The 14,812-nt window shown below is 38.5% G+C and overlaps 1 protein-coding gene across 13 annotated transcripts in view; it reads right to left on the bottom strand.

Annotated features, from left to right (window-relative positions):
* ZGRF1 (zinc finger GRF-type containing 1) overlaps nucleotides 1–14,812 on the bottom strand; it is an 84,660-nt gene that overhangs the window by 53,849 nt on the left and 15,999 nt on the right. For 12 of the 13 annotated variants that reach the window (XR_002522159.2, XM_021938732.2, XM_021938738.2 and 9 more), the window contains 4 exons: nucleotides 13,464–13,652; nucleotides 10,900–13,147; nucleotides 5,849–5,913; nucleotides 2,716–2,766 (listed from right to left, as the gene is read on the bottom strand). Coding sequence is in view for 12 of the 13 variants with exons in the window: in XM_021938732.2 (XP_021794424.1) it covers nucleotides 2,716–2,766; nucleotides 5,849–5,913; nucleotides 10,900–13,147; nucleotides 13,464–13,652 (2,553 nt within the window). In the remaining variant the exon portion in view is untranslated. The remainder of the gene's footprint in view (nucleotides 1–2,715; nucleotides 2,767–5,848; nucleotides 5,914–10,899; nucleotides 13,148–13,463; nucleotides 13,653–14,812) is intronic. The other variant, XM_021938736.2, reaches the window with a different exon arrangement.

Raw genomic sequence — 14,812 nt, 5'->3', positions numbered from 1 at the left:
CAGAGAAAGAACACTTTCCCAATAGACTGAAGAGGTAAACTAGTATATTTCTTCAAATAAATGGTTACTTTCCTTTAATAACACTTATATATAAGCAAAACTGCCAACCAATTAGCTCTTAAAAATATTCAACCTATATTTCAGAATTAGAATTTTCTTTTCCTTTTTTTTTTAGAGATAGGGTCTTGTTCTGTCACCCAGGCTGGACTGCAGTGGCACAATCGTTGCTCACTGCAGCCTTGACCTCTGGGATCAAGTAATCCTCCTGCTTCAATCTCCTGAGTAACTGGGACTACAGGCATGTGCCACCATGCTACCTAATTATTTTTATTTAAAAAAAATTTTTGGCCGGGCGCGGTGGCTCAAGCCTGTAATCCCAGCACTTTGGGAGGCCGAGACGGGCGGATCACGAGGTCAGGAGTTCGAGACCATCCTGGCTAACACGGTGAAACCCCGTCTGTACTAAAAAATACCAAAAACTAGCCGGGCGAGGTGGCGGGCGCCTGTAGTCCCGGCTACTCGGGAGGCTGAGGCAGGAGAATGGCGTAAAAACCCGGGAGGCGGAGCTTGCAGTGAGCTGAGATCCGGCCACTGCACTCCAGCCTGGGCGACACAGCGAGACTCCGTCTCAAAAAAAAAAAAAAAAAAAAAAAAAAAAAAATTTTTTAGAGATGGAGTCCCGTTGTATTGCCCAGACTGATCTCAAACTCCTGGCCTCAAATGATACTCCCGTCTTGGCTTCCCAAAGTGTTGGGATTACTGGTGTGAGCCACTGTGCCAAGCCAGAATTACAATTTTCCAATATACAGTTTTCAGAATTAATTAGCATACTACTTTCTCTGCTGGAATAGTTCTTTTGCAATGTGTAGTTCATTATACTTTTAAAAATGAAGCAGAAGTGGCATTAAGGGTATCTTCAAAGAACATCCTGTTTTCAAAGTTCCTTCTATCACTAACATACAGAAAGAGGTTGTTTCAGAGAGTTGTAGTAAGAAGAGCCATTATAAGCCGGGAACATGCCTATAATCCCAGCATTTGGGAGGCGGAGGTTGGAGGATCACTTGAGGCCAGGAGTTTGAGACCAGCCTGAACAATATAGTCAGACTCCATCTCTACAAAATAAAAAAATAAAAAATAATTATCCAGCCATAGTACTGTGCACCTGTGGTCCCAGCTACTTGGGAGGCTGGAGGAGGATGGCTTGAGCACTGGAGGTCAAGGCTGCAGTGAGCTGTGACTGTGCCACTGCACTCTAGTCTGGGTGACAGAGTAAGAACCCATCTGAAAAAAGAAAAAAAAAGAGCCATCACAAAAATACTAATGTACTCCTATTTTAAAGCTAAAAACAGATTTAAATAATTTTTATTGCAAAAGATTATTGAGACCTTTTCATTACTATGGGATGACAGCATATTTTTATTGTCTTGTTAAGAAGAGGGGGATCACACTATGGCACATTATGGGGTCCAGGCTGGACTCTATCTCCTCAGCTCAAATGATCCTCCTGCCTCAGCCTCCTAAGTAACTGGGATCACAGGCACAGGCCACTGCTCCTGGTTTCAACAGACTTTTAAAAAATATGTGATATTTAAGTGGCAACTCATTCTAAGGGAAAAAATAGTGATAGTGTTATCTGTACTTTACACTTTGTGATACCTGTCCTTAAAAAATTTTAAACCTAGGCCAGGCGTGGTGGCTCACGCCTGTAATCCCAGCACTTTGGGAGGCCGAGGCAGGCGGATCGCCTGAGGTGGGGAGTTCGAGAGCAGCCTGACCAACATGGAGAAACCCCATCTCTACTAAAAAAATACAAAATTAGTGAGGCATGGTGGTGCATGCCTGTCATCCCAGCTACTCAGGAGGCTGAGGGAGAAGAATTGCTTGAACCTGGGAGGCAGAGGTTGCAGTGAGCTGAGATCGTGCCATTGTACTCCCACCTGGGTGACAAGAGTGAAACTCTGTCTCAAAAAAAAAAAAAAAATTAAACCTTATTTTTTCAAGTGAAAAAAAGACAAAAATGTGATCATTTGTAAGCTAAATTTTGTAGTTGCCAATTGTTTATAATTTTATATGTGTAATGTTGTTACATAAGAATGAAAAATGGCAAGTAACCATAATACAGGTGTTTTCTTTTTATTTTGTTCTGTTTTAGGCAACAGAGCTGTAGGGGTAATTGTCAATGACTCATGGGTTTGGTAATGTTTGCAAATCTGCAAACTAACTTCATGGTAAATAATTTGTTATTTAACCAAATTATATTGATCATATAGTACATTTATACTAAATGAATATTACTACAAATGATTTCAAAAACTGACAATATATAATACAAACTTAAATTTATAAACTTAAAATTACACGCCATACCTATATATACAAATATAATTTGGCAAATTTTTTTTTTTTTTTGATACAGAGTCTCACTCTGTCGCCCAGGCTGGAGTGCAGTGGTGTCATATCGGCTCACTGTAAGCTCTGCCTCCCAGGTTCACGCCATTCTCCTGCCTCAGCCTTCCGAGTAGCTGGGACTACAGGTACTTGCCACCACGCCCAACTAATTTTTTGTAGTTTGGTAGAGACAGGGTTTCACCATGTTAGCCAGGATGGTCTCGATCTCCTGACCTCATGATCCACCCGCCTCAGCCTCTCAAAGTGCTGGGATTACAGGCGTGAGCCACCGCTTCTAGTGGCTAATTTATATTTTAAATAACTTACCTGCAAAGACTGAAGTGGTTCACTTAGTCCAACTTCATCTTCTTTTAGTACCTTAGGAAGAGAATATTAATTTAAGATAAACCAATAGGCAATAATAATTTAGAAAACAAAAATACAAATTTCAGTTAGACTTAAGAAATACTAGGGCCGGGCGTGGTGGCTCACGCCTGTAATCCCAGCACTTTGGGAGGCTGAGATGGGCGGATCACCTGAGGTCAAGAGTTCAAGACTAACCTGGCCAACATGGTGAAACCCTGTCTCTACTAAAAACACAAAAATTAGCTGGGTGTGGTGGTGCATCCCAGCTACTCAGGAGGCTGAGGCAGGAGAATCGCTTGAACCCGGGAGGAGGAGGTTGTAGTGGGCCAAGATTGTGCCACTGTACTACAGTCTGGGCGACAAGAGCGAGACTCTGTCTCAAAAAGAAAAAAAAAAGAAATACTAGAACACCATCACTAATATGAAATAAAAACTGGCCAGGCATTGTGGCTTACACCTCTAATCCCAACACTTTAGAGGCTGGGGTTGGAGGACTGCTTGAGCCCATGAGTTTGAGACTAGCCTGGGAAACATAGTGAAACCCCATCTCTACAAAAAATACAAAAGTTAGTTATGTGCTGGCATGCACCTGTAGTCCCAGCTACTCAGGAGGCTGAGACAGGAGAATTGCTTGAGCCCAGGAGGTCAAGGCTGCAGGAGCCAATCACGCTACTACAGTCCAGCCTGGGCAACAGAGCAATAACCCGTTTCAGAAAAAAATAAATACGTAAAAAGTAAAATCCTGATAAAACAGTATTGTCACTTAGCAAGAATTTAAAAAGCTCGGAAGGGTACTAGTAAAAATGAAGTAAAATAAATATTCTAATTGTAAAACATTAAAATTTTTATATTTGAAAATATCATGGCCAGGCACGGTGGCTCATGCCTGTAATCTCAGCATTTTGGGAGGCCAAGGCAGGCGGATTACCTGAAGTCAGGAGTTTGAGACCAGCCTGGCAAACATGGCAAAACCCCATCTCTACTAAAAATACAAAAATTAGCTGGCGCATGGTGGCGTGTGCCTGTAGTCCCAGCTACCCAGGAAGCTAAGGCAGGAGAATCGCTTGAACCCAGGAGGCAGAGATTGCAGTGAGCCGAGATCACACCACTGCATTCCAGCCTGAGCAATACAGCAAGACTCTGTCTCAAAAAAAAGAAAGAAAAGAAAAAAAAACAAAATATCAAGAACCCAAGAAAGAAAGTTGTTCCTAGCCTTCCAAATAATTACTTCTACTTCTGGAATCAAATCTAAGGAAAAAACTTAAAATGCAAACAATGATTTATGTGTAAAAACATTTATTAAAGGGTTACTTATAATAGCAAAATGCTGGAAATTATTTAAATGACCAAAACAGAGAACTGTTTGTCCAAAGCACAAGACAGCCATAGGATGGATGGTAAATAACTTTTAAAACATATGTTTAAGAAGAATTATTAATAATGTGAGGTAATACGACGATATTAAGGGGAAAGGATATAAAACTATTTATATACATCAATCTAACCATTTTTTTTAACTGGACACACAAAAAAATCTGGAAACATTAATAAATATTCTGAGAAATAGGGTAAGTTTTATTTTTCTCTTCACTGTTTTCTGTATTTAAAAAGAAAAAAATCAAGATTATTAAAAGGGGAAAAAAGGACCAGTAACATAGAAAATAAAGAAAGATATAAAAAGGAAGCAAGTGAGGCCGGGTCTAGTGGCTCATGCCTGTAATCCCAGCACTTTGGCAGCCTGAGGCAGGTGGATCACTTGAGGTCAGGAGTTGGAGACCAGCCTGGCCAACATGGTGAAACTCCATCTCTACTAAAAATACAAAAATTCGCTGGGAGTGGTGGTGCACACCTGTAATCCCAGCTACTTGGGAGGCTGGGGCAGGAGAATCACTTGAAACTGGGAGGTAGAGGCTGCAGTGAGCCAAGATCGTGCCACTGCACTCCAGCCTGGGCGAAAGAGAGAGACTCCAGCTCAAAAAAAATAAAAACAAAAATAAAAAGGAGGCAAGTGAAACATACTACTTGCTTTTGTTCCAAACATGTCTGTAGAAAGACCAGTGCCATATAATGAAAGAAATGACCCTCCAGAAGTGCTAATGGCATCCCCATTGAGTTAGAAACAGTCATCTAGATGATTTATCCTAGAATTTCAATTCATCCTAATTAGAGCTATTATTTTTTATATAACTACCATGGTTCCCAAACTGTGCAACAAGGTACTCTGAGGTGGCACAATGAACTCACAGGAACTCCACAAGGTGTTTTACATGTAGGGAAACAGTGTCACCTGACATCTGTCTGACACCTAATGAACTACTAACTCCAGGTCTGTTTCTATATCAGATCTTGCTACATTTCTTTCAATGACATCACGCCTTTGTGAAGCTGAGTTCTGAGAAACTGCTATGATAAAAAGCAATTATCATGAGAAAATCAATGTGTAACAAGAAATAAGGTGGTGTTACCTAATCTATTCCAAGGTTTGAGAAGTCATATAGTGCCCAACAGAGGTATACATTCCATTAGTAACTGTGGGTTTTTTTTGTTTTTGTTTTTGTTTTTTTGAGATAGAGTCTCACTCTTATTGCCCAGGCTGGAGTACAATGATGCGATCTCGGCTCACTGCAACCTCTGCCTCCCGGGTTCAAGTGATTCTCCTGCCTCAACCTCCTGAGTAGCTGAGATTATAGGCACATGCCACCATGCCTGGCTAATTTTTGTATTTTTAGTAGAGATGGGGTTTCACCACATTGGCTAGACTGATCTCAAACTCCTGACCTCAGGTGATCTGCCTGCCTCGGTCTCCCAAAGTGCTGGGATTACAAGCGTGAGCCCCCGCGCCGAGCCATGTAACTGTGTTTTTTAACAAACAAAATGCTAACATAGGAAATACTTGAGTTGCTTAATACTACTAACTACATAATAAATGCAACTGTTAGGTATTTCTTCTGGCTGAGGAAGGCAATGAAAAAATTAGATACGGGAGGAGTCATGAACCAAGATAGCCTGGGACTGTATTACTATAATTCTATTACAAATTATAGAAAGTTCTTATCAAAATAAAAGAACATACTCTTAGAGAAAAAACCTGTACCTGTTGAGAATCCTTGTGCAGATGAGGAGACTTTGGTGAAACTACTGTAATAAAGGGTTTCCTCACTGTAATGGAGAAAAGAAATAATCATATCATTGTTATATATAGCAGTACTCTAAAATTTAAGTTATTCCTAAATCTGAAGCAAGGAATATAACTTAAATTTTAAGATCAGACGATTTTGGTTAATTGTTCAATTTAGAAACTAGCATTTGAGGATTCACTGTACTGTTGTTTAGACCAAAACATTTTTATGATAAAAATTTAAAAATATTTAGAATGAAAGCCTTTTTACTTTCTAAGTCAATAGTAGGAATGTTTCCTTGTACTCGTTTTTTACACTAATTAAAAAATAAAAACTAACCCAATAGTTAATAACCTATGCTAAAAATGCTAAAAATGAAGTACTGGACAACTGTGAGGAACAAGAAAGTCAAGACTCCCAATATACTGTTGCTATGTGCAAACATAAACAAGAAAAACCGAGTCAGGCATGGTGGCTCAAGGCTGTAATCCCAGCGCTTTAGGAGGCCAAGGCAGGCAGATCACTTGAGGCCAGGATTTCAAGACCAGCGTGGCCAACATGGTGAGACCTTGTCTCTACTAAAAATACAAAAATTAACCAGACATGGTGGTGCACAACTGTAATCCCAGCTACTCGGGAAGCTGAGGCAAGAGAATCACTTGAACTCAGGAGGTAGAGGTTCCAGTGAACTAAGGTTGCACCACTGCACTCCAGCCTGGGTGACGGTGAGACCATGTCTCAAACAAAAGAAAAAAAAAAAACAGCACTTCATGCTATTTCTAGTCTATCTTAAACCCATTTTTACTATGGCTTAAGAAAAAAATTCTATATTCTAAAAAATTCACTCAACAATTATTTTCCAAGTGCAGTATGCCAAGCACTAGGGACATAGCAGTGAACATGACAAAAAAAAATTCCTTGAAAAAAGAGAGACACAAAAGACAAATAACTAAACCAGATAAATTCAGATTATGATACAAAAGGGTATCTCACTGAACAGTGATATGATACAGAACGATTTTTGATACAGGAATTGGAAAAGTTTCTCATGGGAAGTAACATTTAAGTTGAGACTTGAAGAAAAAATTCAGCTATGACAAGGGTAAAAGTGTTCGAGTAAAAGGCTGAATACAAAACAGCAGAAAATTGGCAAGTCTGCAGAATGGAAAGGAGTGCAGAGTGGCTAGTTTTGCCACCTTATCAGGTATCCATTTAAAAACAGAATTTTTTTTTCTTAAAAAAAGTACATATTCAATCATCTCTCTCTTCTAAAATCACAAAAAGACTAATTTTAAGTGATAATTACGGCAAAAAATCATAGCTATAACTAGTGTAAACTTCATTTTTAGGCTATTGCTATTTATGATTTCATTATTTTCCTGCTAAAATTCAGAATAAAATAAAATAAACAATAATTTTGGAACTTGACATTTCTAAAAAGTTTTTTAAAAACACCAGATGAAAATTGATGTTGTTTTCCTTTACTGCCTTTGCTCCAGAAAAACATTCTAAATTAACACTTCTAAGCTATATACAATTATCTCACAAAAAATTTAGAATTTTAACACTTTCACACATTCTAAATTGGTAGCAAAAGTTATTCTTCTCTAATTTTGCTTTAAACGTCATAAAAGTACGTTATACCCCAGTGATTCAATCTTCTCAAACTGTCTCAAGCAACCAACTTAATTCTTTTTAGAGAAATATATTTATATCAAAAAAGCGAATTTAGTCGATCATTACTCATGGATTCTACCTACTCCCTAAAGTTTATTTGTAACCCCTAAATCAGTATTTGCTATACTTTCATTGTCATTTGCAGACATACATAAAGCAGCAAAAAACGAATTGCCTGAAACGCATGTTCTCAAGGCAACACTCTGGCTTCTTGTTTTAGCTTATGTTGTAAACAATTATTTTTCATGGCCATTTGGTGCCACATTTTTCATTTTTGTGCTATTTATTGGTAACTTCACTACTTAAAATGTCCCCAAAGAGGCCAGGTGCCGTGGCTCACGTCTATAATCCCAGCACTTTGGGAGGCTGAGGTGGGCGGATCACCTGAGGTCAGTTCAAACCAGCCTGGCCAACATAGCGAAACCCCATCTCTAATAAAAAAATAAAAATTAGCTGGGTATGGTGGCACACGCCTGTAGTCCCAGCTCTTCAGGAGGCTGAAGTGGAAGAATTGCTTGAACCGAGGAGGCGGAGGTTGCAGTGAGCCAAGATCGCCCCACTGCACTCCAGCCCAGGCAATAAACTGAGACTCTGTCAAAAAAAAAAAAAGTCCCCTAAGAATAGTGCTGTCTAGTGTTCCCAAGGGCAAGAAGACTGTGATATTCCTTATGAGTGTGTTAGGTAAGTTTTTTACAGGTAAGTTACATGGCTGTTGGCTATCAGTTCAATGTTAATGAATCAATAATATATATTAAATAAGGTTCTTTAAGCAGAAACATACATAAAACAAGGTTATGTATTCACAAATTAATGAAAATGTTCTGACCACAGGCTTGCAGGAACCTAACCGTGTATTTCCCATAGGAGCAAGGTTTACTATTTACTAATTATGTGTTTGCAGTGACTTCACAGAACTATTGCAAATCTTCAGAATCAACTGTAATTTTCTTTCCAACTTGATGAGAGAAACAAGTTGGTTTCCCAAACTAATGTTTTTTTTTTTGAGATGGAGTCTTGCTCTGTCACCCAGGCTAAAGTGCAGTGACACAATCTCTACTCACTGCAACTTCCACCTCATAGGTTCAAGCTATTCTCCTGCCTCAGCCTCCCAGTAGCTAAGATTACAGGTCCCCACCACCACACACGACTAATTTTTATATATTTTATTAGAGATGGGGTTTCACCATGTTGGCCAGGCTAATCTTGAACTCCTGACCTCTGGTGATCTGCCCACCTCAGCCTCCCAAAGTGCTGGGATTATAGGTGTGAGCCACCACCTGGCCTTCAAAACTAAATTCTATAATCCCTAAATCTTCACACTAGAACTTTATGTTCTTATATGGTATCATATAACTTTATCTACTCATATTTATTTTTCATTAAAGCTTTTTACTTTTTTTTTTTTTTTTTTTTTTGAGATGGGAGTTTCACTCTTGTTGCCCAGAAGTGCAATGGCGCAATTTCGGCTCACTGCAACCTCTACCTACCGGGTTCAAATTATTCTCCTGCCTCAGCCTCCCGAGTAGCTGGGATTACAGGTGCCTGCCACAATGCCCATCTAATTTTTTATATTTTTAGTAGAGACAGGGTTTCATCATGTTGGCCAGACTGGTCTCGAACTCCCGACCTCAGGTGACCCACCCACCTCGGCCTCCCAAAGTGCTGGGATTACAGGCATGAGCCACCATGTCCGGCTACTTACTTTTAATATTTTAGAAAACAAACTAACAATTATCTTCAAACTTAACTACATTTCAAATAATCATTTTAGTAGGTACAATAAGTTATGTATATTTTTCTCAGGAATCACATGAGATACTCAAAGTTCAATTTTACCTTTTGAAAGTAGTACACTGTTCATTTACATTCAAATGTATATTATTTACTATCATATTCTTTAAATGCTGTTGCCAGTGTACCATAAGGAAAGTCAAAAGATCAATCACATACTGAAAGAAACACATTTACAACATATATCATAAAGGGCTAATATCTCTAATGTATAAAGAACTCTACAAATCAAGAATTAAAAAGCCAACATCTATTAAAAAGCTGGACAAAAGGGTAGACAGAAAAGATAGTTCATGGAAGAATATATACAAATGATGTTTAAATATAAGATGCTCAATTTCACCTGTAGTAGTAAAAACACAAATTTAAAATAACACTGAAAAGGTCAGAAGTGGTGGCTCATGCCTGTAATGCCAGCACTTTGGGAGGCCGATGTGGGTGGATCACTTGAGGTCAGAAGTTCGAGACCAGCTTGACTAACATGGTGAAACCATCTCTACTAAAAATACACAATTAGCCAGGTGTGGTAGACACACCTGTAATCCCAGCTGAGGCAGGAGAATCACTTGAACCTGGGAGGCAGAGTTTGCAGTGAGCTGAGATCACATCACTGCACTTCAGCCTGGACAAGAGTGAAACTCCATCTCAAAAATAAAAATAAATAAATAAAATAAATAAAAAATACACTGAAAAGCCATTTCTCATCTATCAGATTGGCAAACATTCAAAAGCTGGGCAATACACTATTGGCAAGGCTGTGGAGAAACACCCAGTCTCATACATTACTCATGGGAATGAGAAATTATTAACTCCTATAAAGAGAACTTTGAAGTATCTGTAAAACTGAGGCAGGAGAATCGCTTGAACCCAGGAGGTGGAGGATGCAGTGAGCTGAGATCGTACCATTGCACTCCAGCCTGGGTAACAAGAGTGAAACTCTGTCCTTAAAAAAAAAAAAAAAAGACAGACACAATTATGGAACAGAGGAAAGAGGGAAAAGAACTCTGGTACAGGATTGGAATTAGAGGTATCAATATGAACTCACTTTTTAAAAGAAATGTATTCCCTAGTACCTGTCCAAAAATGAATAATAAGAATAGATGTAATTAGCTAAGCATGGTGGTGCATGCCTGTAATCCCAACTACTTGGGAGGCAGAGGCTGCAGTGAGTCACTCCGGCCTGGGTGACAGAGTGAGACTGTCTCAAAAAAAAAAAAAAAAAAGACATATACACACATATACGTACATATATATGTATATTTTTTGACATATATTAACTTAAATGTGCCAATATATGCTTATACATGCATAGAATATTTATGGAAGGATATCCTAGACGAAAACTGTAGCTAATTCTGAAGGGTAGACTGAGGGATGTGGTTGGATGGGGACTTTTCATTGGTATTATTCTCTATTAACATTGGTTTTACCAAGTACATGTATTACCTATTTAAACATTATATAATTCTTTAATGTAGCACCCAGAGCTATTATCTTCTTTCTTTATAGCTCTTTGAGCTATAAAGAAAACAATCCAAAATAGACACACAATTCTAACCTTCAGGACTGCTATCTGGCTCATATGTCTGTTGAGTTCCTTGCTGAAAGACAGTATTTTTCTTTCTCAGTATTTCCAAACTGTCTAAAGCAGTACTGTGTTCAGATAGTGACTTTAAAATAGAAATGGTATTTACTAATCCAGAAAGTTCTGAAGAATTTCTAGGATTCCAGTATTGTTTGCCTTCTCTGGCAGTTTCAACCTCAACATGGTCAGGGGGTGGACTTCTAATCTTTCCCAAATCTTCAGGTTCAGATATATGTGCTTCTGTGTCTTTGGAAATAAGACGCTTTTTTCCCAGTGGGTAAAATAAAGAATTGGAAATGTGGGTATTTGATTTATCAAGTTCAATACATTCAGAGTGATTCTGATTGGTATTTAATAGTTGGACACTGTTGTCACTACTAGAAGTTGAGGGTAAAACATGTTCAACATTTTTGTCTAAGTCATTTCCCAAAATAAAATGCTGAGGTTGAGCATCTTCTGAAAATAGATTACTGTTTTCAGCAGTCTGATTTTGAATATGAGGAATATGTAAATTCATGTTTATACCTTTAGATTTATTCGGGAGTAAAGCAAAATCATAGTTATTTCTGACTTCTTGAATAGGTTTATTAGAATCTTCTTTATTATCTATGTGTACAGCATCAGTCCACTTGAAAGATTCAAAATTGCTCAATGTGTCACTATACTCCTCTATTTCTTTTCTAGCGTTTTCAGCTTTACAATTTCCCATGTCAAAACCCACATAAGTTTTATCACAAAACTGTGATGGCAGAGTCTCTTTAACAGGAAATGTCACTGTAGGTTTGCCACTAACAGATGTTAAGAGTGGCAAATGTTTACCCTCAATCTCTTCACAGTTTGTATTCTCAGACCTCTTCTGAACACATGAATTGCCATCATTAACCAAAATGTCCTTTACCCAACTCTCTGAATCCTGGGAAATTTTGTTGCTTTCCTGTGATTCCTCCTCAGTGTCACTGGTCTCAAAATTGTTCAGATTAAAAGTTACCTCCAAAAATGGTTGTGTTACATTACTCAGTGATTCATGAATACTATTAAGACTTTCATTATCCATTTTACTTTCAGAAATCATGTCTGTAATGTCATCAGAGATTCTAGAATTATTACTAAATTCAACTTGGAGATGTTTCAGTTCTGGCAGAGATGACTCTGATTGCTCATACTCCTTTTCTGGTGTTCCACATGTATTTACCTCCTGAGCATTTTCTTTAATGAGAACTGATCCTTTAATGCAGACCTTGTCATTTTGATTAAAAGATATTTTATTATCTTCTTGAATGTCAGATTCTGACAATGTACTATCATTTTCTGCACTGCTACAGGTAATCTGTAAGCTATTCCTTTCACTGAATGAAGGAATTTCTAATTTTACTTCCTGATTCCAGGATTGATCATTATTACCGACTGACTTGTCTACATTATACTTTTTCCCCTCTTCAGCACATGTTTCAAAGAACTGTGTATTTTTTTGTAATGAAAGGTCTTTCAAATTATAATTTATATCATCTTCCTGGGCCTTGGTTTTCCTTTCTGTATCATTCCCATCTACAGTAGAACGTATAGGTGAACTCTGTGAGGATAAATACATGGCCCACCGGCTTTTATTTCTCATGGTATTTTCTGATTGATACTGGTAGTATAAATTTTCTGTGCTCTTCATCTCAGCACACTCTTCCTGCTGAATTAGGTGCTTCGGTTTAGTAGCAATTTTTAAACTTCCCTGTGGTTGTTTTTGAGGAAAGTGCTCTGTCATCTCAGAATTTAGTTCCTCACATGTACTAGATGATTCAGACTTCAGAAGAGCTAATATCTGTGCTTTGCTTCTGATGTTTTGTGAAACTCCTGAACAGTGAGATGCCAAACTATCTCTTTTCACAGGCTCATTGGTCAGTAAAGAGTCTGAAAGCTTATTTCCAGAATTGATAGGAGAGCAAAAATACTTTTCTTCACACAGCACTTCTGGGTTAATCTGGAAGGATGGAGAAAAAACTGAAGAAAAATCCATGGCATTTCTCTCTCTGTTCTTGTAAGTCACAATGTTCTCAGGGTCTGCCAGTATATTATTTACATCTTTATTGCCAACAGTAGGAAACAAAGGAGGCATGCTGTAGAATGGAGAAAAAATAGTAGAGCCAGGTTTCTTAGCGTCATGTGATGCAGCTGATTCACCACTTTCTGTAATAACCATTTTCTTCGGAACCTGACGTGGTCCTTGAAAATCCTGAAAATATTAAAATAACTGTTAGCTGTACCATTACCCATAAAGAAAATGTGAAGTGAACTGGCTAAGAAAAAAAAAAAAAAGACGAAGGAGTGTTTCTGCTTTGCCTAAGGTAAAGTAATATTTCAGATTTAAAGTTTGTTAAAGTACATTCATTTGTAATAAGATTTTTCAAAGTAGGGTTTACTTCCTTTCTACCTAAGTATACTATGAAGTGCCCTTTGAACGACAGAGTACGATAACTTCGAAATTCACTACTTTTTGAGACAATTTAATAAATATATTTTGATGTATTATTTTCCACAGTAAAACTTACAGTAAACTTCCTTTTTAAGCCAGAGGGCTGACATCCACGAGATCGGCCAGAGGATATAAATCTCCTTGAATTTAACTCTGGTGCTTCTTTATTGACATTCTGCTTAATAATACCTATGGCTCCAGCAACTTTAACCTCTTCAACTGTGATTAAGTATCGATCACTTTCTAAGTCATCTCCAGGTTTCACCTAAAAGAATAAATGTCAAAATCACATACATCTAATTATTTGATTATCTATGTATTCCAGGATGCTCACTAGCACTAAGACACAATGGGTGTTCAATAAATAGGTGCTGAATGAATAAATCAGTAACTAAAGTCTTCAATTATTTTTTATTATGTACTCGTTAACTATCAATAAGCACAAAAAAGGACAATAATATAATTTTTAAATTTCTCTAATTTGTTTATTCAGCAACACATATTAGAGCTAGGTGTGGTAGCTCACACCTGTAATCGCAAGACTTTGGGAGACCAAGGCAAGAGGATTGCTTGAAGCCAAGAGTATGAGACCAGCCTGGACAAAATATTCAGATCCTGTCCCCACAAAAAATTTTTATTTTAAATTAGCCCGGACTGGATGGGATGGCTTATGCCTGTAATCCCAGCACTTCAGACACCAAGACAGGGGGAATGCTTGAAGCCAGGAGGTCAAGACCACCCTAGTCAACATAGCAAGACCCGTCTCCACAAAAAACTTTTTAAAAAATTAGCCATGTAGGCCAGGCGCGGTGGCTCAAGCCTGTAATCCCAGCACTTTGGGAGGCCGAGGCGGGTGGATCATGAGGTCAGGAGATCGAGACCATCCTGGCTAACATGGTGAAACCCCGTCTCTACTAAAAATACAAAAAACTAGCCGGGCGTGGTGGCGGGCGCCTGTAGTCCCAGCCACCCAGCGGGGGAAGCAGGGCGGGGGCCCCCGCCTCGGAAACAAAGAAAAAAAAAAAAAATTAGCCATGTATGGTGGCATGCACCTATAGTCCCAGCTATTTTGGGGGATGGGGTGGGAGGATGATTTGAGCCTTGGAGGTCAAGACTGTAGTGAGCGGTTATCACACCACTGCTCTCTAGCCTAGGTGACAGAGTGAGACTCTGTCTCAAAAAAAAAAAAAAAAAAAAATTAGCCAGGCATGGTGGCATGTTGCTATAGTGTCAGCTACTTGAAAGGCTGAGGTGGAAGGATCCTTTGAGCCCAGGAGTTTGAGGCTGCGGTAAGCTATGATCACACTACTGTACTCCAGCCTGGATGACAGAGTGAGACAATGTCTCTAAAAACAAAATTAAATTAGTAAATAAATATTACATACTGGGGACTTACATGAGGCCCCTTGTTACATACTAGGGATA

The sequence above is a fragment of the Papio anubis genome, chromosome 3, assembly GCF_008728515.1.
Source record: "Papio anubis isolate 15944 chromosome 3, Panubis1.0, whole genome shotgun sequence".
Taxonomy (NCBI): Eukaryota; Metazoa; Chordata; class Mammalia; order Primates; family Cercopithecidae; genus Papio; species Papio anubis.
Note: the sequence above shows the minus strand (reverse complement) of the source record. Positions and strands in the feature narration are given on the sequence as shown.